Source organism: Denticeps clupeoides, chromosome 2, assembly GCF_900700375.1.
Source record: "Denticeps clupeoides chromosome 2, fDenClu1.1, whole genome shotgun sequence".
NCBI lineage: Eukaryota > Metazoa > Chordata > Actinopteri > Clupeiformes > Denticipitidae > Denticeps > Denticeps clupeoides.
Window position 1 is genome coordinate 37,277,202 of NC_041708.1, and position 27,388 is coordinate 37,304,589.

General features: G+C 40.3%; 7 protein-coding genes across 10 annotated transcripts in view; 6 read left to right on the forward strand and 1 right to left on the reverse strand.

The window, feature by feature from the left end:
* Nucleotides 1-1,183: 1,183 nt before the first annotated feature.
* Nucleotides 1,184-1,881, forward strand: LOC114774796 (gamma-crystallin M2-like). The gene is made up of 3 exons (XM_028966425.1): nt 1,184-1,192; nt 1,273-1,515; nt 1,603-1,881. Exons 1-3 carry the CDS (start codon nt 1,184-1,186, stop codon nt 1,879-1,881), a joined length of 531 nt encoding a protein of 176 aa, XP_028822258.1.
* Nucleotides 1,882-6,798: 4,917 nt separating this feature from the next.
* On the forward strand, nt 6,799-7,534 carry LOC114784615 (gamma-crystallin M2-like). The gene is made up of 3 exons (XM_028970118.1): nt 6,799-6,831; nt 6,910-7,152; nt 7,256-7,534. The coding sequence occupies exons 1-3, from the start codon at nt 6,817-6,819 to the stop codon at nt 7,532-7,534; spliced, it is 537 nt and encodes a 178-aa protein (XP_028825951.1). The 5' UTR covers nt 6,799-6,816.
* A 2,150-nt stretch (nt 7,535-9,684) lies between these two features.
* On the forward strand, nt 9,685-10,393 carry LOC114779539 (gamma-crystallin M2-like). The gene is made up of 3 exons (XM_028967432.1): nt 9,685-9,699; nt 9,786-10,028; nt 10,115-10,393. The coding sequence occupies exons 1-3, from the start codon at nt 9,685-9,687 to the stop codon at nt 10,391-10,393; spliced, it is 537 nt and encodes a 178-aa protein (XP_028823265.1).
* A 1,776-nt stretch (nt 10,394-12,169) lies between these two features.
* LOC114782999 (gamma-crystallin M2-like) lies at nt 12,170-12,967 on the forward strand. Its single transcript, XM_028968655.1, has 3 exons — nt 12,170-12,184; nt 12,275-12,517; nt 12,689-12,967. Exons 1-3 carry the CDS (start codon nt 12,170-12,172, stop codon nt 12,965-12,967), a joined length of 537 nt encoding a protein of 178 aa, XP_028824488.1.
* Nucleotides 12,968-15,940: 2,973 nt separating this feature from the next.
* LOC114774069 (gamma-crystallin M2-like) lies at nt 15,941-16,700 on the forward strand. Its single transcript, XM_028966052.1, has 3 exons — nt 15,941-16,000; nt 16,078-16,320; nt 16,422-16,700. Exons 1-3 carry the CDS (start codon nt 15,959-15,961, stop codon nt 16,698-16,700), a joined length of 564 nt encoding a protein of 187 aa, XP_028821885.1. The 5' UTR covers nt 15,941-15,958.
* Nucleotides 16,701-18,414: 1,714 nt separating this feature from the next.
* LOC114776066 (gamma-crystallin M2-like) lies at nt 18,415-19,188 on the forward strand. Its single transcript, XM_028966680.1, has 3 exons — nt 18,415-18,435; nt 18,560-18,802; nt 18,910-19,188. Exons 1-3 carry the CDS (start codon nt 18,421-18,423, stop codon nt 19,186-19,188), a joined length of 537 nt encoding a protein of 178 aa, XP_028822513.1. The 5' UTR covers nt 18,415-18,420.
* Nucleotides 19,189-20,826: 1,638 nt separating this feature from the next.
* adarb2 (adenosine deaminase RNA specific B2 (inactive)) overlaps nt 20,827-27,388 on the reverse strand; it is a 110,321-nt gene continuing 103,759 nt past the window's right edge. For all 4 annotated transcript variants that reach the window (XM_028968683.1, XM_028968685.1, XM_028968684.1 and 1 more), the window contains 3 exons: nt 26,531-26,712; nt 24,232-24,413; nt 20,827-22,780 (listed from right to left, as the gene is read on the reverse strand). In XM_028968683.1, the coding sequence (XP_028824516.1) occupies nt 22,592-22,780; nt 24,232-24,413; nt 26,531-26,712 (553 nt within the window). In that variant the 3' untranslated portion in view covers nt 20,827-22,591. The remainder of the gene's footprint in view (nt 22,781-24,231; nt 24,414-26,530; nt 26,713-27,388) is intronic.

A 27,388-nucleotide genomic window follows, 5' to 3' on the forward strand; every position in this document is an offset into this window, starting at 1 on the left:
ATTTAAAGCACTTTTTTTTTTTTTACAATAATAATAAAATGCTGTGATAACCCAGTTGATTTGGGCACATGGTACTTTGTTAATAATGCAGCTTTAAAATAAGAACGCAACACAGCACCATAGACTTCCCTTGACTACATAGACTGGACACGATTCTACTTATTGTCAAGCCAACACAGCCATTGGTGCACAAGTGTGTAAAGCTTTAATACACAGAAGTCACTTCTTACAATAACACAGAAATCATGACATGAGAGACTGACCGAAATGTCTGTGAGGGAAAATTCTGGCAATTTGAGGCAAATTCAAAAAAACTCAAACATTTACAATGTAGTGTTGAGGTAAAAAGAAAGCATTTCATTACTTTAGGGCAGTTTTGATAAAAGGACGAGTAGAGGGGGTGGAGCAACAACCAAATACAGTAAATGAAAAATCCCAAATAAAGGATTATTACAAATGCTGATTTTGTATGGAAATTTTCCTAACACTCAATATTTGGAAACCATAACCATAGTAGTATTTAACATTTATTATAACATTGTGAATGTGGTACGGACAACTGAATGAAATTTATAAAATATAAGTTGCGTGTGTGATTGTTTCAACATGCTGAAGTCAGTGATAATACAGACCACTTCTAAGAATACATGATTGAATGACATAAAATGTAATTGTTTTAAATACATGTTTCGCTCATGTGGAATACTCCAAAATTTGTTTAAAACGAGGCAAGCCCATTTCAAGCGACTTATATTTATGTTAATGTGTGGAAATTTATTCTGAAAGGGAAAGGGTCAGTCTCCACATTTTGTTGACCACTGTTGTCATCAGTAAACAGTCACTTGGTGTGGCTAATGCAGTATTTTGCACATGATGCTTTTAACACACATCACATAGCAGAAAAACTGCTTTTTTCCCCCTAATAATCTTGGACTCAACGATGGATCATTGTATTTTAAAATTTGTCATATGACCTGATTCTTGACTGTTGTTTTGTCTTCATGTTTCGAAAAGCCCCTTTGGCGCTTTGCCAGGTCAGGGTTTTACGCACAATAGGAGCCACACATGCTTTGGGTTCAGCCAGGTATAAAAGTAAAGGTTTGTTCACCAGGGCCGCAGTACAGCATAAGCAGACCAACAACTCTGAAAAATGAGTAACACCAGCAGCCCCAGCAGCATGAACATGGGCAGGGTAAGAGAAAACACTCACTATATGTTTGATCCATTCAGAAACTTGAATTTTTATGTATTTTTATGATCAAATGTTTCCAGGTCACCTTCTACGAGGACAGGAACTTCATGGGACGTTCCTGGGACTGTATGGGTGACTGTTCTGACATGCACTCCAACATGAGCCGCTGCCACTCCTGCAGGGTGCACAGTGGCTGCTTCATGGTCTACGACCAGGCCAACTACATGGGTAACAGCTACTTCATGAGGAGGGGCGAGTACGGTGACTACATGAACATGTTTGGATGGAACAACTGCATCAGGTCCTGCCGCCATATCCCCATGGTAAATATGATGGTTTATGTGCTACAAGGATGCAGACATGTATTTCACAAATCATTAATGTCAATCTTCTATGGCCCGGTTAAACAGTACAGAGGAAACTACAGAATGAGGATCTACGATAGAAATGACTTCGGAGGCCAGATGCACGAGTTCATGGACGACTGTGACAACTGCATGGACCGCTACCGCATGAACGGCTGCATGTCCTGTCATGTGATGGACGGCCACTGGCTCATGTACGAGCAGCCCCACTACAGAGGCAGGATGTGGTACTTCGGACCTGGAGAGTACAGGAACTTCATGAATATGGGCTGGGGCAACATGCGCTTCATGAGCATGAGGCGTGTCATGGATTCCTGGTACTAAGATAATAAATAGCTTGAAAAGTTAAACTTTTTTGTTTTATTTTGAAAAAACATATGAAACACAAAAACCTAAAATTGTTCTGTTTGTGAGCAAAACCTTTAGCCATTCAAACCATTCTTCACTAGATAAACTGGGTTAAAATAGACATCATTACACAGCTTCTCCTGTTGGCTATATACTAATCAACCATAACATTGTGGCCACCAAGACATGAAGTAGATGACATTAATATTAATAACATCTTGTTACCATGGTACATTCCCGTGGGTGGGACAAATCAGCCAGCAAGAGAAAACGTATTCTCTATATGTTGGAAGCAGATCAAATAGGCAAGTGTATGGATTTGAGTGAATGACAAGAGCCAAATTATGATGGCTACGCAGCCTGATCACAGCATCCAAAAAAGAAAAGAAAAACAGTGAACTGGCAACAGGGACAAAGGCTCAATAGTACTAAGGTGTCTCTACTTTGGCTATAGGCATCAGGATATGTTTTTTAATGATTTACAAAGACACTGCTTCTAAAATATAATCATACGTAGCATGGACTTCCATGGTTCCTAAGAAGCATTGGCACTCTTGAACATGATGCTAAGCAGCAATAGATTTGGCTGAAGATAATTGCCCAGGCCACAAAATAATGAGCAAGGGTTTAGAGTGAAAGGGAGAGCATCCTTTTCACTGTTTAGCCCTCTAGAGGTGTCATAGAGGCACTGCAGAAGCAGGGTGTCTACCTGATGACAACAATGAAATGATTGTCCCATTTAGATTAAAGACATCAATGAGGTGACAACTATTTCCAGGTATATCTCAAGTGCTGTGGGCTTGATTGCTGGTGAACCCTGTAGTCTTCCATTGATGTGGATGCTACTATGAAACACACCACCTACCTAAACAACTACTTCTCTTCATGTAAATGGTGTTCCTTGTTGGCAATGCCCTCTTTTAGTAGAAAAAGGATTCGTGCCACACAACAAAAATGGTTAAAATGGTTTGAAGAACACAACAGGACTTTAAGGTGTTGACATGCCCCCCAAATAATTCTGCAGATTTCAACGCAATTTAACATATGTGGGATGTGTTGGAAAAACTGATCCATGGAGGCATCTCTTCACCTCAACTTACAGGATTTAAGGGACTTTCAACTGATGCCCTGGCACCAGACCCCACAGTATAGCTCCTGAGATCTAGTGGAGTCTGATCCTTATTGCTTCAGGGCTGTTTTGGAGGCTAAAGAGACACCCTCTCACGCCCATGTAAGCCCAGCGAAGTTCATGCTGCGTTGCAACGCGGTTTCTCAGCTGTTGTTTGTGTAAAAAAGCAAGCACTCACTGTATTAAAACACCCATCTGATGTTACCTGGACATAGAGAGCCATGGCACAACAGAGGTCTAATTCATTAACACAGGTAGATTACTTTTGCAGTTACATGGAACTATTGTATGTAAAAAAGCCAACACTGGCCAAGGACAAGGGGGTTAGTAGCGTCCTCCCAGCAAGCCACGTCTTCTTGGCTGTGTCAAGCTGTGTCAGAATCTGGTCGGGTCGTTCAGTCACAGTAGCTGGACATGGTGAGGAAGGAGGAGGCATACGTACGATATCTACAGGCAGACACTGATAACAGGATGAACATGAAACCCGGATCCTGAGTAGCCCCTTCCGGACCAGATCCTGACACCATCCTATCTGCTTTTTTACCTCCCCTTGTCAGCTCTGGCCTCTGCCTTGGCCGCTGATGATTCAAAACGCCCACCATAGGAAAAGGGCAGCGGGACTCTTCACAGAGTTGACTCACGAATGGCTGCAGGACCAGACAAGATCCATGGAAGAGTGCTCAGGGAATGTGCAAACCAGCTGGAAGATGTTCTCACCGACGTCTTCAACATCTCACTGAGCACCTCCTCCCTCCCACGACCCATCCTCACCACCTTCTAAAGAGGGACGTTTGATAGCATTCTGACAAGCCTCATTAATTTCTGGTTTGGGAACTGCCTCATATCGAACCACAAGACCTTATAGCGGATAGTGAGGACAGCTGAGAAGATCATCTGAGTCTCCCTTCCCTCCATAACGGACATTTACAACACACACTGTATCAGGAAAGCCACCAGCATCGTGAAGGACTCTACACACCCCTCACATGCACTCTTCACCCTCCTACCATCTGGAAAAAGTTACCGAAGCATTCGGGCCGTCACTGACTTGCTCTGCAACAGCTTCATCCCACAGACCATCAGTCACCTGAACACTCAGGGTCTTTCCACTCTGGACTGACACACACACACATACACACACACACACCCTACCTTTGTTATATTGAATATTATTATCTATCTGTAATATCATCTGCTGATGCACTGCTCCATTATTGCCCAGCAGTATTTGCACTTATTTACTTTGCACATTTATTATTAATTTCACTGGTTTAGCGCTGTCTGTCTCTTTGTTGTGTACACATTGTTTTGTTAAATATTACTCTTGCACTGGCTGTGTGCACTAGCCCAGTTTGTCAGTGTTTGTCACGTGCACTTTATGTCAGGATGTAACTTTGTTTAAATGTTAAATGTAGCACCAGCTTCTGGAGAAACGTTTCGTTTCACTAAGTACTGTCTAAGCGAAGTGATTGTCATTGTGTAACATGTATGTAGCTGAAATGACAATAAAGCTCAACTTCAACCGTCCCCACACACTGCTCCCCGGGTGCCTGTCATGGAGCCCACTGCTCATCAAGCATGATGGTTAAAAGCAGAGGGCACATTTTACCATGTCACCGTGTGCTGTGCTGCAGTGTTTCACAATAACAATCACTTCACTTTCACTTTTCATGTCCAGCCACGTTGACAGATGAGTGATTTGGGGTTTCAGGCGAAACCCCCAGTGGCCTGCAGAGCTGTGACTTTCTCCAAGATGGTATCCAATTTGTGATCCATAGTCACAGTGAAGTTGTAAAATACTCACAGTCTGAGCACCAACAGTTCCGCCAGGCACACGTCCCTCCACCTCTCCCAACCATCCATAATGTAACCAGACGCATACGTTCAGGCAGGACACTCAGGTTCTCTGCATTTCTCTTCAAAAAGATTGCATCAATCACGTTGAGAGACCAGTTCCAGGAGGAGGAGCTAGAAACCCAAAGCAGAATCCATGTTCCACCAGCATGCCACCAGCACCTCCATTGCTGTCTCATTTTCCATTCTACTTGTGACCTTGGAGACACAGATCCTCGCTGGCCAAGCATCCGATCCTGGTACCACGGCCATCTCCGATCATTTTGGTGGCTGTCCATTACCCAGGAAATACAGGCCTGTTTGGAAGCATGTGCTGTGTGTGTCAAGTCCAAAGACCCCACCTCTCTCTCTGTCAATCCCTGGTTACCCCTGGACACACTTGGCCCTAGACGTCATCACTGGGTCAACACCAGCAACCTGATTCTCTTGCATGTTGTCTGCTTGCATGGGTTCCTTCATTGTATTGGATGGTGGCCCCCAGTTTGATTCAGCTGTCCGGAGGTCATTCTGCCAGCAGCCTCTCCTCGGCATACGTCCCACAACACAATGGACAGGCGGAGAGGGGCAACATGCAGCTGGGTCATTCCCTATGCTGCATTGTCTCGAGCCACAAATGGTCATGCTTCCTGCTGTAGGGGGACTTGCCAAAAAAAACCCTGTGTCCGCCACTACAGGGTGCAGCCCATTCAAAGTCTGCTACAGCTTCCAGCCATCAATTTTCAGCCACCAGGAACCAGCGGTGGACACCCCAGCTGCTCAACAGCTGATCTGATGTTCTCACTGGGCCTGAGTAAAATGCTTATTAAAGGGCGAAAAAAATATATAAAAACAGAATAAAGATAATTGCTTATGTGGATGCATCATATGAAGTAGACTTTCTGCGACACTAAGAAAACATAGTAATTATTCACCTGACAAATACTTAACATCAAAGTATTACTGTAATGTCTAAAATGGCACATTTATTATGATTATTCACAACATATTCTGACCTTCTATGTGTCACGTAATGTCCATACAAGAAAAAAGGATCTTGTTCTCATATTGTAAATAGACTACTTGTAACTGTGGTGCTCCTGGAGTACCAGGTGGCAGCTATTGACATTTGTGTTTGGTCCTATTTACCCTCAGCTGCTTCAGAGTTGGAAGCAGGGTGACTAGGGCCTTTTAGGGGCAGGGGAATGCGCACACTCTCCTGTCAAGCTTTACGTGTTATGCTGTATGTGTTTTTCAGGCCTTCGAGCCGTATTTATTCTTGTTATTAAAACCACTTTATGTTCAACATTTCTTCACCCTTCACTGACGTGGCATGACACCATTTCCAGTAGTTCAGGTAGTTGTTCAAAGAAAGCTATTTAAAAACACATACACGAATTTTTATATACATACATACATACATATATATATATATATATATATATATATATATATATATATATATATATATATATATATATATATATATATATATATATATATATATATATATATAATTTATTTTTTTTTATTTAAAAATATAAATAGTCAATATCTAGTTTATTTTTTTATAATAGGTTATGTTGTTTGGCTGTTGTGTTATTCCAATCTGTTCTATGATTTAACAAAAAGTGGCCGGACAGACATATGTGTTATAATATGTATATTCTCTACATGATCTGAGAATTTAGACCAATCTGGTTATCCTTGATCTGAATTTTCTATTTAACAATGGTAAGTAATTGTCTTTTTTTCCATTTTCCGCACAGAATGTCTTTTCCACTGTGAATGCCTTTATACCATTTTGCTACATCAGGGGTTTACAGACAAAAGAACATACCTATCCTTTGAACATGGTTGTGTATATAAGTAAGGGTTAAACAGGCATGGTTAGTGAAGCAATTTCTCTCACACAGCTCTGAAAAATGAGTACCTCCAGCAGCCCCAGCAACATGAACATGGGAAGAGTAAGTGCAATTTGACCTTGACAAAGAAATATACAATGTGTACACAATGTTCATGTTGTGTAATAATCCATTTTTCAGGTCACCTTCTACGAGGACAGGAACTTCATGGGACGTTCCTGGGACTGTATGGGCGACTGCGCCGACATGCACTCCTACATGAGCCGTTGCCACTCCTGCAGGGTGCACAGTGGCTGCTTCATGGCTTATGATGGAGCCAACTACATGGGTAACAGCTACTTCATGAGGAGGGGCGAGTACGGCGACTACATGAACATGTTTGGATGGAACAACTGCATCAGATCCTGCCGCTATATCCCCATGGTAAATATGATGACTCATGTGTTGCAAAGATGCAGAAATGTATTTCACGAAACATTAACAATATTATGAACCATGTCAATCTTCTTTGGTCCCGGTTAAACAGTACAGAGGAAACTACAGAATGAGGATCTACGATAGAAATGACTTCGGAGGCCAGATGCACGAGTTCATGGACGACTGTGACAACTGCATGGACCGCTACCGCATGAACGGCTGCATGTCCTGTCATGTGATGGACGGCCACTGGCTCATGTACGAGCAGCCCCACTACAGAGGCAGGATGTGGTACTTCGGACCTGGAGAGTACAGGAACTTCATGAATATGGGCTGGGGCAACATGCGCTTCATGAGCATGAGGCGTGTCATGGATTCCTGGTACTAAAATATTACAATTCCATGTAATACTTACAAAATAAAAACCACTAAACAATGATTGATTGGTCATATTTATTCCAAGCACACATACGTATGTAATGAATCCAGAATTCTTATAGATGTGCGGATAGGACACAGGCACAACACTGGGAACAGAAGAAAGAAGTACTAGAGCCTGAAATCATAGATTAAAAAAAAAAAAAGACCTTGTAATACAGAACTATTAAAACAGTATCTGACAGAGAGTGCATTTTAATTAAAACAACTTTTAATCATTTTCCTTTGCTCTCCTGAAAACTGCTGCTGGCAATCCACAATCATAAGCACCTTCCTCAGCAGGAGCTTAAAACAACAGATGTAAACCCCATCTACTCTCGAATGGTTTTCTTGGATGGAACTAGATACATTTTTATTTCCAATTTATTTCATTGTAAATCTTAGACCTCATATATTGAATATAATTTTGAGTTGAATACAATTTTTCTAGAACATAGGCATAGTATGCGTCATAAAAATGCTGATCTGAGTGTAAATTATATCTTTTTTTATTTGACATATTAATGGAAATTCTGAAATGTCTTAATGGAAATTCTGAAACCTTTTCAAACAGCTATACATTCGGATAATCTACAGAATACCTTGACCTGTGGAATGGTGCAGAGCATGATGAAAGCATTGCAGCGCTCCTCCAGCTGATTTGTCCATTTCACGCTCAGCTGGACATCTTGTCCCAGGCTGATGGACTGAGAATTTCTGCTAAATGACACTGGCTTCCCACAATGGCTGCATACTGCGGCAGTCTTCAAATAAGCTTCTCCTTGTGACAACAGAAAAGCCTTTGGATGAAAAACACGTTTCGCAGATCTGGCTTATTATTTTTGTCTGTTTGTTCAGCATGCGTAATCACATGATCGCGGTGGGACACAGGGATATAGCAGTGGCCTACCTCAGCCAATCATGACTCCATCTGCAAGATGCCTGGCCCTCTCCAGGTCATTCTGATATTCATGATATTGCTGTAGTCTCTTGGCCAGTGGTAAAAAGAAGACAGGTCTGCTAGAGTCAAATTGTGAGGATCTAAATAGGATGACAGATTCATTTTTGCTTGTGGAAGCCCCAAGGCGGATGGCATTTTAAATTGACGGCATCAGAAGTTTGTTATCAGAACACGCAACCAGCTTTGAGCTGTTGAGGCAGAGACTCCTCAAGAACCTCAAACGTGTCTGGTGGTTCTTTAGAACCAAGATATTAGCAGGAGATCCTTTTAGTCCTGAAAGATCTGAGAGGATTTCTTTATGATTGTGATCTGAGATATTTGGAGGCCAAATCAGCCCGCTGGGAATACCAATTCTGTTTATGTTCAAAAGACCATCCACATCATCCTCAGAGCAGACAACCTTCTTCCACTGTGTCATGGTCCACAGATACGTTCCCCATACACTGCTCCTTGGATGCCATTCACTTATCCTATGGACACTGAACCGTGTGCTGTGCTGCTGTGTATCACATGTGACAATCACTTCACTTCACTGACTAGAGTTTCATGGCTTGGGGTGACTTGCTAGACTTCTTCTTATTGACCTCTCCTCTATATGGCTCATCTTCATGTCAAAGTCACCAGTCAGTTCCAGTGTCTCAACATGAACGTTTTTAGCAAATTGTAAAAAGAGCTTTATTTGGATTTAACAATTCTGTAGAAAGTGAAGATGGCCTTAAAATTAACATTTAATGCATTAGTTCTGAATAGGGAGAGAGAAAGGTGCTCTGGGGCTATGTCCTTTTCATAGAAACAAAAATAGTACATAAATGTTTAATCTGAAATAGTCTTATTTAAAATGAAAAATAAGCTTGATTCCAAGATAATGGCCGTGTGGCACATACTAGACACACATGCAAAATCCTGAAGGTACTGGCGTTTTTCCACACCAAACTTTGTAGCATAGAGACTGAACACCCTTTTGTCTATCGTACATTTTATCTTCACCTCTCTGTGGACCTTAGTTTCACCTGCTGAGTTGACTGTTTGCAGACAATAGGGGGGCTTTTTTTTGGGGGTCTGGTCAAGTATAAAAGTAAAGGTAAATCCAGCAGGAGGACAGTTCAGTGCTAGCAGCGAACCAGCTCTGAAAAATGAGTAACACCAGCAGCCCCACCAACATGAACATGGGCAGGGTAAGCTTACATTTTGACAGGTTTATGAATATATCAAGCATTTGTTTTATTTGCCAATTCATGATGACTCACAATTGAATTTCCAGGTCACCTTCTACGAGGAGAGGAACTTCATGGGACGTTCCTGGGACTGTATGGGTGATTGTCCCGACATGCACTCCTACATGAGCCGCTGCCACTCCTGCAGGGTGCACAGTGGCTGCTTCATGGTCTACGACCAGGCCAACTACATGGGTAATGCATACTTCATGAGGAGAGGAGACTATGGTGACTACATGAACATGTTCGGGTGGAACAGCTGGATCAGGTCCTGCCGCTTTATCCCCATGGTATAAAACTTTATTTCTGAAACTATATTTATCTTCCTTAATTTTGCAATATGTTGAAATTCATTGCCTCTTTTTGGAACCAACAGTACAGAGGAAACTACAGAATGAGGATCTACGAGAGGGATAACTTCGGAGGCCAGATGTACGAGTTCATGGACGACTGTGACTCCATCATGGATCGCTACCACATGAACAGCTGCATGTCCTGTAATGTGATGGACGGCCACTGGCTCATGTACGAACACGCCAACTACAGAGGCAGGATGTGGTACTTCGGACCTGGAGAGTACAGGAACTTCATGAATATGGGCTGGGGCAACATGCGCTTCATGAGCATGAGGCGTATCATGGATTCCTGGTACTAAAAGTTCAATAAAAAATTCACTATTAAATACTACTTCTGGCATCATTTGTCTGTATTCTGAACTGAATTTGGATCTACCTACAAACTCAAGGGTGAAATCATCCCTGAACATGGGGTATATAAATGAAGCCTGAACACTTTCACGTTGCAACATTTTATTATCTTTCAGTACCAAATTGTAACTCTACGAGATGAAACACTACACCAATAATAACTGAAACAAAAACAACTAACAAATAATAATAATAAATGGACTAGCAATAATGTATTTGATTTTTAGGTTATTACTGATCTGATATTTCAATATTTAACTACTCTGCATTTTATGTATTCTCAGAATGTATATGAAGAATGCATATTTTTGTAAAATGTGTGCATGTTATTACATAAACTGAGTTATATCATACAGATTGTCTGCAGACTTGTGTCTGGTTCACTGTAAATGCATACTTCCAGCATGCATCTATGAACTTTAACAAAACGGCCTAGGGTCAAACTCCTAACTTTAATTGAGTAAAATGTAGAAATTCATAACTGAAATTTAACCAATGTTAAAAAAAATCTGTTCCTGTTGTGCACAAACATTGAACATACAATATATATTGGTCCCAACATCATAAAAATACCAACTTTAGAACATCATCAATTTTTTTCCCTGTTTAACACTAGAACACTAGAACTAGGTTTTTCTGACCCCCTCAGTCCTACCAGAGGTAGGCCAAATGGCCCCTTGATTTGAAGTCAAGTCAAGTCAAGTCAGCTTTATTGTCAATTCTGCCACATGTACAGGACATGCAGAGAATTGAAATTACGTTACTCTCTGACCCATACAAGTAACATTAAATACAAAAACAGTAACAGTAACATTGAATACAAAGTATAAATACAATTAAAAAAAAAAAAAAAAACAAAAAAAAACAATATACAATTTTAAAAACACCATATACAAATAAGGGCACATGGTGGAGAGTGCAAAACCATGTAGTGCAACAGAGGTAAGTTTAAAGTGACGAAGTGACAAGTGAGTGAAACTAAGAAACTAAGAACTCAGTCACAGACAATTGGCTCCCATTGATTTGTAAATGAGGCCCATTGGAATGTATCACTCCCCATCCCCCATTACCCGTTCTTTGTTCTGATATGTTCTGCTGCAATTGGGATAAGTATGTTAGTTAAAATTAGTTGTTAAAATTAGTTGTCAGATGGGGCTGTTCACCAAGATCAAGGTCAAAATATGGCTTCTGGATGTTTTGACTGAACTAACATGGCTAATATGCCAATTCCAGCTCTGCTATGTGACTAATGAATAATTCATAATTCGAACATTATACTGGAAGTTCCAAGTATGTTGGCATATAATAATTGTTGAGCGAGGCATACATAAAATGACCAATTATGTCAACAAGAGATTTGTGGAAAAAATTGTATCCAAAAAAAAATTCACAATTCTTATAACATGGAAATTAAGACCATATATTGTTCAAATTGTTATTAAATTAAAGCAAAAATATGAACACAATTAAAAATGATAAAAATGTGCATTTTCTAGAAGCAATTTAAACCTGTATTAAAAGACAAAAATGTTAGCAAATGAATCTTCACCGCACTATAGGCCTCTGTTGCATTTTGCTGATTCTGGGTTTTATGCACAAAAGGTGGAACTTATTCTTTAGGTTTGGCCAGGTATAAATATAAGGGCGAGGGCCACATGAGGTCAGTGCAGCAACAGCAGCCCAACAACTCTGACAAAATGAGTAAAAACACCAACCCCACCAACATGAACATGGGAAGAGTAAGTGTTAAAATAATGTTAATATAATTTATATTACTATACTTGGGATCTCAGTTTGCTTCATAGATAACTGTACTTTGGACCTTTCAGGTCACCTTCTACGAGGACAGGAACTTCATGGGACGTTCCTGGGACTGTATGGGTGACTGTTCTGACATGCACTCCTACATGAGCCGCTGCCACTCCTGCAGGGTGCACAGTGGCTGCTTCATGGCTTATGATGGAGCCAACTACATGGGTAACAGCTACTTCATGAGGAGAGGAGACTATGGTGACTACATGAACATGTTTGGATGGAACAACTGCATCAGGTCCTGCCGCTGGATCCCCATGGTAAATATAAAAATTCTAACATGACATGACTGACATAAGATGAAATGCAATACAAATAAGATGATCCTTTATCCTTTATTAGTGAGAAGTAAAATATCTTAACTGGCTTTACTACTGGCCTTTATATTTATTGAGATTAAAATAAATTACATGCACTTATTTATACTACAGTACAGAGGAAACTACAGAATGAGGATCTACGGCAGGGATAACTTTGGTGGACATATGCATGAGATGATGGACGACTGTGACAACTGCATGGACCGCTACCGCATGGACGGCTGCATGTCCTGTCATGTGATGGACGGCCACTGGCTCATGTACGAGCAGCCCCACTACAGAGGCAGGATGTGGTACTTCGGACCTGGAGAGTACAGGAACTTCATGAATATGGGCTGGGGCAACATGCGCTTCATGAGCATGAGGCGTATCATGGATTCCTATTATTAAAACACTGACTGTTCAAAGAATATGTTTTTAAGGTGAAACGTGCAATAACTTCAGGAAAGATGTAGCAATAAACTCATTGAAAAATAATTTTACAGAGTGAAATCTATTTTGCTGACCCACAAACATGCAGATGTCACACACAAAATTTTAAATTCACAACAAAATCTCAGAATCTCCTATTAAAACAAATTAAACAAATTAAAACAAATATAACAAATAAATAAAAAAACTACTAGCTGCAAATAAAAATTAAGTGTTTTGTGAAAGTCAGCTAAGCTCCTCCCAGTCCTCATACCCATTTACTTGAAATTGATCCAATCTTCTGTCAATGTAAAAAATTTATTTTTCTGTCTCATCATTTATTAGTTGGTCTTTGTTTTTCAGGTGTTTATTATTGGTCATATGCCGTCGTGCTCTACTTCAATCACACAATGACTTGCTGATTTGTTTATTTACATTTTGGGTTTCACATTTCAACTTCAGACGTAATGATTGATTTGGAAAAAATTAGATTGTGCTGATATCCCTGAGAAGAACAGCTTGGCAAAAGAAATGAACAGAATGAGGAGCTCCTATGGAGGCACCCCAAGCCATTTGTTGTTATTAATTGTCAAATTAAATGTCAAAAAACATTTGTTAATTTACGTGGATATTTTTAGACATATTTTTATGTACATTCTACATACATGCATTAGTAATGTAAAAAGGGGTCTGGGTTGATCAGGGCACAACTTTCATCCCAGCAGCAGTTATTTTTGTTATCCAAGATTCTTAATCTTGGAGTGGCTGACAAAACAAATGAAAATATCATAAAAGAAAATTTACAACATGCAAAAACTTAAACCAACCACTGACACAAGTCCACGGACATGTAAAATACTTTTACCAAAACAAAATTAAAGTAATTAAAGTAAAGTGAATGTTACACCATATGTGTTGTTTTGTGAGAAAAAAACTGGCCCCCTTTTGTGTTTCCTATGGCAAGTGTTTTGATTTTTTAAATCAATCCCCATCACCCCAAAACTATTTGATTGAAACAACATGCACTTCCTGTCAATCGTATCGTATCAGTCGTGAAAGGAAAAACTCTTTGACCAATCTATGAAACAAATTTACAAACAATCAAAACGGAAAGGGAAAGAATGTGTCATGATCTGGAGTTCGGTCCAGAGTTTCATGTTTGTCCTGGTTTATTGTGCTTCCTGATTGTTTTCACCCATGTATGATTGTATAAATCTGCCCAGTTTGTGTTTGTTCGGGTTATTGTTACGTGATCTCTCCCCTGTGGTGTTCGCCATGTGTTAAACCCCTGTTTCGTGACGTCGTGTGTATGTGTCCTCGTTACTTTCCATGTCCAGCCATCGTTCCAGATCTACTGCCTCGCCATGTCAACCAGCATGACAGTATGATAGAAAGGAAGTAAAAAAAAATTTCAAAACAAAAATAATGACGAAACATCTTCGTCCATAAACCTTTATGACATGACTGACATAAGACGAAACGCAATACAAATAAGATGATCCTTCATCCTTTATTAGTGCCACAAGTGAGAAATTTACAATTATGATTGTCTTGGCACAATTGAGGGAGGAGCCACAAATCTGACATTGAAAACCAGATGAACTGTTTTTGACCAGATGAATAGTATTTGATATATGCATGATTTGTAAATAGTATTTGATCATGGTACAGGGGTGCTAGCGAAGCTTCAAGAGTTCACCACTTTTGAACAGAGGAGGGCAGCAACAGTTTTTCATTCATTCAGTCACTTGAAAAATTCTTCTAAGAGTACATACTTTTTACTTTTACTTGAGTACATTTGTGAATAAGAAACTCTGCTACATCGACTCGTTACATTTTAAACTATTTATTCCATACATTAGACATGCTTTATTTTTGCAAGACAGATGCCGCCAGTAGCTTTAACATATACGATATATTCATATATACCATTCATACATAGCTACAATAATCACATAACACCGTTTCAACCAATCAGACATGGCCATGCAGTCACTTGACCACACACAAATGGTGGCATAGCATGACAAACTCGGAATGAAAAATGTCATATCCGACTGTGCTGACACAAAAAGCTTACAAAAAAAGTGATATTGAATTAGCATGAATTATAATGAAATTAGCGTTATCGTTTAGCTGATTTATTGAATATATCAATGAAAACACATATAGTAAATATATATATATCATAATTATTATTAAATACCAGAACTAGCACATTAACATATTTCTTTCTCAATACATTATTTCTAAAAAAAAAATTAGATATTACAATCCAACAGTTACTCAGTACTTGAGTAGTCTTTTCACTACATACTTTTGTACACTTACTTGAGCCATTTATATATTTTTCTGTATGTGGCACCTCACTGAAAAAATCTGGTCACTCCTGCCCTAAACTGTCCTCTTTTTCACAATCTCAAATCTAGTCACCATAGATTCAAACAAATCATCATGTACAGTCTCCCTGTTTGATAGACACAAGGACTTCTGGTCTATCGTACCTTAACTTTAAGTTTTTAGTCCCTGCTTGTCAATTTGTTTCGGTGATTGGTAATGTTTCGCATGTTGTACATTTGTTTTATTTCTACTATTTTTTTCTAGAAAGTTTTAATTTATTTTACAAATTGTTAATTTTTTTTGCACTTGTCAGCCACCATATAATCTACAACTTTAATTACGATCCAAAACATTAGCCAAAAATTATTATATACATAGTGAAATAATATATAACTATTGGTTTTACATTGAAATGTGCCTTTTAAAAACAGCATATCACTATAAACATATTTCACTGAGCTTTCAAACAGGTTTCATGGTCACCTTTCGGCAGGCCTTTGTTCCATTTTGCTTAGTCAGTCAGTTATACACAATAGGACTTGCTTATTTTTGGTGTTTGGCCAACTATATAAGTACGAGCAGAACCCAGAGGGGAGCAGTGCAGCAACAGCAGGCAAACGGTCCAGAAAAATGAGCAACACCGACAGCGCCACCAACATGAACATGGGCAGGGTAGGTTTGTTAACATACCATGATTGTTTTTCTTGTTATTGGAATTGTATTAGAATACGCCTTTTTTTAACATTTAGGTCACCTTCTACGAGGAGAAGAACTTCATGGGACGTTCCTGGGACTGTATGGGCGACTGTGCCGACATGCACTCCTACATGAGCCGCTGCCACTCCTGCAGGGTGCACAGTGGCTGCTTCATGGTCTACGACCAGGCCAACTACATGGGTAACAGCTACTTCATGAGGAGGGGCGAGTATGGTGACTACATGAACATGTTTGGTTGGAACAACTGCATCAGGTCCTGCCGCTATATCCCCATGGTAAATCTAATATGTTTCTTATGTTTTTTTAATTTGGATTCAAAATGTTTTGGAGATGATAAGCATGTTGATGCTTATTTCTGTCATTTATGATCTAACAGTACAGAGGAAACTACAGAATGAGGATCTACGACAGGGATAACTTTGGAGGCCAGATGCACGAGTTCATGGACGACTGTGACAACTGCATGGACCGCTACCGCATGAACGGCTGCATGTCCTGTCATGTGATGGACGGCCACTGGCTCATGTACGAGCAGCCCCACTACAGAGGCAGGATGTGGTACTTCGGACCTGGAGAGTACAGGAACTTCATGAATATGGGCTGGGGCAACATGCGCTTCATGAGCATGAGGCGTATCATGGATTCCTGGTACTAAGATGCTGAATATTTTTATGTCATAAAAAATAATAAACAATTCAGGACATTTTAAGAGTGGATTCTAAGAGTGTTTTTGAGAAGCCTACCAACTGTCACAATTATTGCATTACCTACCATGCTCACATATAATAAAGACATAGACATACAGAATTGAAACAAAGTTTACACATATTGATCGCGTTGCTCCAAATAACATTCAGTTTCTTCAAAAAACGAGAATCTGAAGTATTTTCTATAATTCAAATTGTATATAAAAAAGTTAGAATTTTATAGTACTATAAAAAAAATATACATACATACATACACACACACACACACACACACACACACACACACACACACACACACACACACACACATATACATATATATATACATACATACATATATATATGACAATGGCAATGCACTTCATTCAACCATTCAAATAGCCAGTATACACAACCCAGACATTCAGTACAAGATGCTGTCAATGTAGACTCTGAAAAACAACTCACTGGACACAAGGCACGGGCCAGGTCACAGGACATCAACACATACTCATCTTGTCGATGTGGAGCTGACATGAAGAAACGAAGGACATATAAAAAAAAAAGGTCAATTTGTTGATCTGGCCTGATAATTATCAAAATATCAAGGCCAACCCACAGAGAATCCACCTCTCAACTTAAATGACTTAAAGGATTCGCTGCTTTCCGCATCATAAAATGTTCTTGATGAGTCCATAACTTGACATATCAACGCTGATAAAGTGAAGTGATTGTCACATGTGATACACATGCAGCACAACACACGGTGCACACAGTGAAATTTGTTCTCAGCATTTAACCCATCACCCTGAGTGAGCAGTGGTAGAAAGTGGAGTGATTATGTGGTAGAAAGGGGATCTACACAATGTTAGGGAGGGGTGACTGTGTAACTTATGGTCAAGTGTCAAGTGATTATTTCCATTCACAAAATACACTTTGCGCCACCAAATGAACAATTTACTGGCAAAATTAAGTTACATCACCATGCATTTTGGATGCAGAAAGATAAACCCACTCCACATTTGACTTTATTTGTTCACAGAAAACAAAACCAACTTTGTGCAAGTTGTGAAGAAATGCCTCCTATGAGCAAATGCATTTTGTGGATGAAATGAAATTTTGCAGACAAAAAAAAAAACCCAGTCCTATTTACAATACTGATTCTATCCACAAAATGGCTGATCCTTTTGTCAGTTTGGTGAACATCGTGAATCACTGTGTTTGTTTTTATGTGAAAAAATATGACTTCTTGGTTTTCTTTACAAAATGTGAAGGTGGAATGCAGTGTAGTAGGGCCAGCAGGAAATTTTTTATTTACAATGTCAAGGTCAGCTTTTCAAAAAACAATTTTATTTTAAGGTCCAGCTACTGTATTAGAGTTTCTATTGAGTTCTCTGGTTCTAAAGAACACAGTCTCATAGCTAATCATATTGACAGGTTATCACGCTGTGGCAACCTGAATATGATCTAACACATGATTATTGTTTTTTGCTGAACTTTGAGGTTCACCCATCCATGTTACCTTCACCTTTCTCTGGGCCTCTGTTTCATTTTGCTGGATCAGATATTCACAATGAGGCAGCACATGCCTTTTAGGTATAAAAGTAAGGGTTAAACCAGCAGGAGCTCAGTGCAGCAACAGCAGCCTCAACAATTTGGAAAATGAGTAACACCAGCAGCTCAACCAACATGAACATGGGAAGGGTGAGGAAAGATCTGAGATGGTTGACAAGTATTTCACTTGCTGACATAATGCTGCAATTTACATGTTGTAGATATATTACACATAAATATAAACCATTTACAGTCTGTAAATTATTTTTTCCAGGTCACCTTCTATGAGGACAGGAACTTCATGGGACGTTCCTGGGACTGTATGGGTGACTGTCCCGACATGCACTCCTACATGAGCCGCTGCCACTCCTGCAGGGTGCACAGTGGCTGCTTCATGGTCTACGACCAGGCCAACTACATGGGTAACGGCTACTTCATGAGGAGGGGCGAGTACGGTGACTACATGAACATGTTTGGATGGAACAACTGCATCAGGTCCTGCCGCTGGATCCCCATGGTAAGCATTTACAATTCAAAACTGGAAATCTACCAAAAAACACCAAATATGCTTTGTTACAAGTTTGCATGGTATCCATATCTCATGATGTTCCTTACGTGAAACAGTACAGAGGAAACTACAGAATGAGGATCTACGAGAGGGATAACTTCGGAGGACAGATGTACGAGTTCATGGACGACTGTGACAACTGCATGGACCGCTACCGCATGAACGGCTGCATGTCCTGTCATGTGATGGACGGCCACTGGCTCATGTATGAGCAGCCCCACTACAGAGGCAGGATGTGGTACTTCGGACCTGGAGAGTACAGGAACTTCAGACAGATGGGCTGGGGCAACATGCGCTTCATGAGCATGAGGCGTGTCATGGATTCCTGGTACTAAATAAAAGAACATTTTAATTTCTTAATTAAATACAAAAAATATATATCTATATATTGACTGGCTGTATTTATTTACCTACGGTTAAATACTGTTCTCATTTTTGTTTTGCTGATGGGAACAGAACATTTATTTATTTACAGCACATTTTCCAAACCATTTTCAATACTTAAATAGAAAATGTTGCTATTTTCTACATGAATTTGCATTTATTAATTCCATAATGTCTTACACATTTAACATAAATCACTATTTACAGTTACTTACTGCTATTACTAAATTGCTCAAACTTTTAATAGTCATATAAACAGTTAATGATCTTATTTTCACAATCGATTAAAACCTCAAATTCCAACGTTTTATTCATAATGCTCTATAGCATTTGTGAAAATGACCTACTAGGTTTAATAAGAAATCAAATGACCAAATTAAATAGTTCTATATATACATATATATATATATATATATATATATATTTTTACATAACATATATATATATATTTTTTTTTGTCATTTGAAGTATTCGTTCTGATAGTCAGTACCGCTTTTTAATTGGACAAGATTCAACCACAATACATGTTTCTCATGTTTCAGTCTATGAACGGCTGAGCTGCATAAATATCCTGTTTCCTTTCCTGGTTGCTCTTGAATTTTCATTCAGCTAAATTTCAACTGAATACATGAACAGAGCCTGAATAGCCCAGAAACCTAGATCAAGGGCTTCTCTTGCACAACATTTAGTCATTTGAACAAGCAGAGCTGTCACAATGAAGGTTAAGTAACCCATTGTTATTAAAAGCCCAGGATTCACACGTGAAGACAAAAGGTAAAGCACGTTTTAAAAAAGTACATACAAAGCAGTGTCACGCCATCATCCTCTCTGGGAGGCATGAAAAGAAAGTAACAAAGGTTGCAGAGAAAAGGGGGAACTGACTGGTATATTATATAATGATGAATGGTGGTCCTGCACAAAGGTGATCCTGACAACAGAAAGCTAATTTGGCGAAGTACTGAGCAGCAGGAGCTAAATTCTGAGGTTAGTCCAGCGCTAAACTGTATTTGCATAATTTAATACAGAATCTAAATTATTTATTGGGTTATATTGATTAATACTGATTAATTTTGATTGATTATATTGATTATTTGGGTTGTAGTAGCCTATTGGGTAAAACACTTGCCCATAAACCAAAAGACCACAAACCCCACTTACTACCATCGTGTGTCTCCAGGGGGACTGTCCCAGTCACTACTGATTGCATGTGGCTCTGAGAAAGGGCATCGGATAATATCAGTCACATTAAGAACTTAATTCACTAAAAATAATAATAATAAAAAATAAAATTGAATGTAAAGTGTATTTTAAATCACAGTTTTGGTTTCAATTGTGATGATGTCCCTGTTTCCTTTTATTGTATTCCAATAAAATTTTGGGTGAACTATCAATTAAAATGTTAGTTCAACAAATGTTCTAAAGATTTTTGCGTCAAAGATGCACACCCAATTCGCTAAATATAATATATTTGCCAAACCAGAAGCAGCACTTGTGTAATATACCAGATAAATAAAAAATGCAGATAAAAGTGGTCTTTCTGAATCTGAAAAAGAAATGAAGAAGTGGATAAAACCAGCAAGCCACCATGGTTAAGAGGTTTTCTTTTTTATTGACATTAACAAACATTCACTTTTAAGGTTTCATTGAGGTGCAATGTACAGACCTTAACAGCATATTTTCTCACATTTAAATTTACACCTTACTTAACACCTTTTCTATTTCTCAATTCATTTTTTTGTCCCTTTTTACAATTGTATTTATTTATTAATTTTCTTACAAAATATACAGTCAATATTACAATATTGCCATTCAATCATGCCTTTAGTACTACATATCTATTAATATAGATATCTAATTTAGGCTGTATGGGTAATTTTAGTCTTCGCATAATTGTATTACGTCAATGAAACAACAAAAATGTGGAAATCTTAAGGTGAGGAAATATGCACAGAGGTGAGATCATGATTATCAGACTACTTTAATTGGGGTTCATCTTACCTTAATAAAGATATCTCTTACACACCAAAAAATATCAATCTAAAACAAATCTGCTAGAGTCGTGGAGTTCTCTGTGGACTTTCTATACATGAAATCTAGGATCGGGAGCAGTAAGCAGAGGATTCAGTGACAAAAAAAAAACCTTTTTGGTAGCATCTCTCGAGGCCTTAAAATACAGTATGATACATTAAATTATTGAAATGATAAAGAAACTATAACTGGCTTAGTCCTAATTGGTCCTAATGAAAGTGGTCAGCAGAGCCCACAATTGCTACAAAATTCCAATTTAATTAAACATAAAATGCAGAATAGGAGGAAAAACAATGAGTGAATCAGTGTTGGGAATAAAATGTGGGCCTGGAATCACGGTGGGCGCTCATCTAAAACACACCACTAGGTGTCCCTGTTACTACAAACATTATAGAAGGTGAACCAAAGGAAAAGAATGTCAATAGAGACAATATTAAATAAAAACAAGTATTCATTAGAGTGGGAGATAGGGACAGAATATAACACAGGCAGGTAAATCATTTCATACTCACACCTTGGGGCAGGTAGACGGGGGAAGAAAGGAAGAAGAGGTGAGATGAGGACAGCAGGGATAAACAGGGCCTTTCTCTCGGCCGGTGTTTTAATAACTTTAATATGAATCATCGGTGCCCATTAGAACGGTGTGAAATGACCTCTCCTACACTCAGATGCGGCTCGTGAGGCGGAACACTTTGCGCATTGTACTTCGTCCAGGAACATTTTCCCCTTAATGTCACCCTGCTTCCTGCACTGTGTTTTCTCACCATGGAGGGGCAAAAAAAAAGCATAAAATAAGTGAACATAATCGAAGCACGGGGTGTTAAAACGGCCAAACACCGTACAAAAGGGCCGTGTGCTGTTCTGTGGTGACATGGTCCTCCTTAATGACACCATTTGTATTAGCCAGTCACCGCTACCTCTTATTTGTGGCTCTTTTATTCCCACGGCCGCACAGAGGGAAAGCGGGGAAGGGGGCGAATTAACCTGCCTTTGCAATGTCAAACTCCACTCCTGTTGTGTTATTTTTTTTTTTTTTTGGGGCGGGCATAGCGCCGGCCGCTACGAGGTGCATGGCGCCCCGCTCTGCTGTCACGCGTCACGTTGACAGGCTCTGTAATTGGACACCGTGCCCGGAGGTCCGCAGGGGCCGGCCGTCCAGCAACAGCTGACAAGATGGCGGCCACTCTGCGCGTCGGTGAAGGTTAACACACTTAGCCTACGACGGCCTTGGGCGAAGACACAAGGAGAATGGAGGAGAGGCGGAAGGAGTTACGGGGTTCCTGAAGATCGGTGGAGGAACAGCACCCCTCCCTGACCCCGCCCGGCTCACGCAGCAGCCAGGAAGTGGTCCTGCTCGGGCGGCTTCCTCACCCAGGTGCCCAGTCCCGTCTCCTGCAGCGAGCGGAACCACTGCTGCTTCACAGTCTGGTAGTGGCTCGCCGCCTGCTTTGCCTCACAGTACAGCGGTGACGGAGGCTCGGCCTGACCCGTGGTCACCACCGCGTGGCCATTTAACTACGGACAGACAGAGAAGAGGCGGAGAGTCGTCAACGGTGCGAGGAAGAAAGAAATAAAGGAGTTTTTAGTACGAGGCACAGAAAGAGAGCAAAACAAAGCGAATGAGCCGGCACAAACGGGGAACTTCAACAGCTGTGTAATCTCCCCATTTAAATTTCACAAGCAATTGAACATTCTTTGTGCTTTCGTGCATTTTCTTTGTTGCATACGGAGAGAGGAAGAGAGCGAGCAGATGAGAGGGGGAAAATAAAAAAAAGTTTCTTCTGAGATTTGCCCTGCTGCTTGCGCCTGTGAAGCCCCGCCACAGGAAGGGAGCCGAGTGGCGTTGGGAATCATTTTCATTTCATGGTGATTACATTTATGTGTCTTTTTCTGGAAACTGTAAGTGTTTGGTTGTGGAGGCAGTATCCATTACGTACATTGGGTGCCATGAAAATTAAATTGTGCTTTGTGTTTTATTGAGAGAATAAGCAGCGGTTTTGGGGGGAGTTTTATTATTGGCGAAATGGTGTAGCTTTTAAGGAGATGGATTTTATTGGCTAGTAGCTTAACCATGGCCACAAATGTGACAAAGTAGCAGGGTGAATTATGAAAAGACCAACGGGCCGAATATTGGTCCCTGTGACACTTTAAAAGTAGCCTCATTATAGATGTTTGAAAGCATTATATACAGACCCACGAACAATCCTACTACCATCTCCTGGTATTTGTATTGCTGTCTGTCTGCTTCGTACTCCATATAGTCTACTAAATTATGAGTTAGAAGATTTTTGATTATCTACATTATCTGAACAACAGGGTCATAAAGATTCTGCAGATAAAGAGTTAAGAGCTACTATTAATATCACAAGGGGGACACCTACTCAGCTTACAGCAAATGGAGGCAAGGCCTGCTGTTGGTCTCTCTGTCTAATTCCCTGGAAATTGTTGTACTTAGTGGAATGAAATTCTCTGGGATCATCAGTTCCAATGCCTGTTTCTGGAAGGAAGACCTTATCTATCTTGGGAAATAAAATAACTCTGGGGTTGATTTGAGTTGTGATCATTGGTTTTCTGTCACCAAAGTGCTTGTGTAAAAGCATGACCAGTTCAATTGAGAGAATCCGTTTGTAAACGGATGTGCCGACATTTTCAAGGCTATTTAAAGCGCAAGTTTCATTTGTCAAATATGAGCACCACTTTGTCTTCTATGTCTTCTGTGTATCATGTCTTACGTTCTGTCAGCGTGGGAGGGGTTTTCAAGTAAGAATTTCATTGTGCTCTGTACGCTGTACTTTGTACATATGACAATAAACTTCAACTTCAACTTATCTGCAACAGAACAATGCTTTCGGTCTTCATAACACAGTTCCCCTAGAATACATTCTCTACATCTGCAGCCAATCAGGATCAGTTTCGGGGAGAACTGGATTCGAGATTGGATGGATCTAAACGGCCAAAGGTCTCACCTTCCGGTACAGTTTCGCCCAGCGAGTGAAAAGCGCATGCTTGCAGAGTCGAGACGGCGTCCCCGAGTCCCTCCTCTTGCCTGTGGAGGAATTGAGCACCTCCAGCTGGCTGTCACCTGCTGTCCAGTTTACACTGAAGCACGGCGACTTCCCCGGCTGTCGACACTCGCTGCTGCTCAGGCCTGCAGGACCATAGAAAAGTAGGCCTAGATCACTTTTAACGGTGGAACTTGCAGATCCTATTGGTCTGCGGATCTGTGCTAAGGCACATCGCATGGATGTTGTACATTATGAGCTGCTTGCGTAGCGATTAGGATGTCAGTCCTGCGCTCTGCCGGGAATCTGGGACAAGACACATTTCAGAGTGTGTCTGCTCCGAAATGTGTTTTCTCTGACAGCGTGTGTGTTTAATGAGTGTGTCTGATGACGGCTGTCTCGCGGCTAGCATTAGGCACGGACTTGCTCGCGATGACTCCTGAACGGAATAAAAAAAAGAGAGAGAGTTAAGCAATGAGAAGACTAAGCGACTTACGAACAACAGGAAGACAAAAGTAATCAAGGCTGGTGTCAGGTATGTGAATCAATTCTGTACAGAAAAGCTCTGCGCTGTTTTGAGCTTATATGCGGCCGTTTTAATATGTGTGGTAACAATATTATGGCGACTTCATTGTTTCAGGATGAAAGATAAAAATGTAGTGGCGGTCTCATTTCTCCCGTCTTTATCCGCAAATCTATTCAGCCTGAGACGGCTGAGACATGGGATGAATTGTGCAGCCTCCTCTAACCCTCTCCTCTTTATTAGAGCCCTCTACAATAGATCTGCCTGCCTCGCCTGCCTCTCCCGCTCCCCCCCTGTCTTCCAATGCTATTCATGCCTCATTTGATACCTTCAATTTGCCTAACTTTTGTATCTGTAATTTTTTTTCCTTCTCTTTGATCAATTTCGATGCCACTCATTGTTCTCTGCTGGTTGCTCTTCTTTCAGTTATTCTGGTCCTGTTAAATGGTCACATTATATGAATAATGGAGCATTATTTGCGAAGACTTGATGGCTGTCGGCTTGGGCAATTGATGGATATCTTGGAGGGGCTGTTGTCTTGACACCGGGAGAATTGCAGTTGGTGTGCTGACCCCATGTATATTTTTTTCTTCTTGAAGGACATACATTGACTAATTTAAAAATAAAGTAGCCATTTTCTCTCCTAAGATGAGATAAATCCTCCAGTTCCCATGGAACCTGAGAGTCTTTTTATGACGGTGCAGACTTTAAAGTAACAGATGGAGATAAAACACAATGGTGGCACACCCCATCAATGGCTCGGTAAAAGACTGAGGACTAACGTGTGGGACTGCTCCTCCGAAGGGCCGATGAATGGACCCATCCTGACAATGACACGTTCAGATAAGGTCTCTGTGGACTGCATTGATTTTCCATGATCGTTGTTTTGGGTAACCTCATTCTGAGACTTCACTATGACCGGACCAGGGACAAGATCCTTTTTCATCTTTTCTCAGGGACATCGATCAAAGTTGGGGACATCAAGGTTGCAGTAGGACTAGAGGTTGGAGTAAACACATTTGACTGAAGTGTGGCCTTTTTCTGTACAATTGACAAATTTGTCCTACTTTGTGATGTGATTGGAATTAATAACCAGACACAAATCCAGACAATTATCGATTAATATTAGCCTTTTTAGATATAAAAACATGTGTCCTTAAAATTTTACTGGAGGTGCATCAGTATAAGGAGGCAGCACTAGACTGAACACTAGACAAACTGAACTCTTTATTCACTGGTCAGGGAATGTCAGACATTATAGTGCTATAGTAGAAGTGCCACAAATAACCTACCAGTTATTGTCTCTCCTCTCATTTCTTTCTAAAATACTTGAGCACTGTGTCTACAATCTACAATCTGTGTCTACGGGGTAGTGGTGGCCTAGCGGTTAAGGAAGCGGCCCCGTAATCAGAAGGTTGCTGGTTCGAATCCCGATCCGCCAAGGATTTAACCATCAGCAGCCATGACAGGTGCCCGGGGAGCAGTGTGTGGGGACGGTGCTTTGGTCAGTGGCACCTCAGTGGCACCTTCTGATTATGGGGCCGCTTCCTTAACCGCTAGGCCACCACTACCCACCTATGAACCATAAGTCCACAAAATCACAGGTTCAAACCCCACTAACTACTATTGTTGGTTTGCATGAAATTATCTGGAAAACTTATTCCAGAATGGGGAGTGACACATGGATATGTGATTGCACGTAAATCACAAAGAGGAGATGATGAAGGAGTGTGGTGTTACCACTGAGTAGAGGCTGGTTGCGTCTGTAGGGGACAGGCAGGGGTCCCAGTCGCTCCATTCGATGGCTCAGCACGCGTGAGAAATGCCCCGTGTGTCTAAGACTGCCCACGGTTAGGCTGTGCAGGTAAACTGGCTCCAGGAAGTGGCTCAGAAGTGCGCCCTGGAGGCCCAATATGTTCCATCTGCAGGAGAAAGGGGCATCCTGTTCATCTGATCCAGTTCAAAATAAATTTTCTTTTTGTATATGTGGCATTTTTATGTACTTTAATAGGTTGACATAATGCTGATATTTTTAATTAAAAGTATTTTAATTATTATTATTAATTGTAATAACATGACATGAAGTACCATTGTCTTTGTAATGCCACAGGGAAAGGATGAGGCACCGGTGCACAACATTGCAAAAAAAATGGTGAAGGGTTTAATACTAAAAATGACAAAAACAGAAATGGCTCAAGGGATCGGAACATAAGTAAACGTAGCACATGAAAACAAGTCAAGACAGGCTACCGGATGACAGGGAAGTGAGGGGAGGCACCGACATTTATTCGATCCTAATCACCGCAACATACACCGGGAACAGCCGACCTGGTGTGGCACCACAGTCTTCCTTCATGCAAAATATTTGGTACCCATCAATAAAACACCATAAAATATTTACATAAAAAAAAAAAAAATCACTCTGAATCACAGAATAGGACTGCCGATATCTAATATAATCGATGTCTTGTTTTAGTCTTCTGCGGGTGAAAAATGAAGAATTTATAGTGAGCTGCATACACTTTTTTTCTTTCATATGTAATAAAGAACCAACAAATCATGAGAGGCGCGAATAAATTTACTTAATTAAGTCACAAT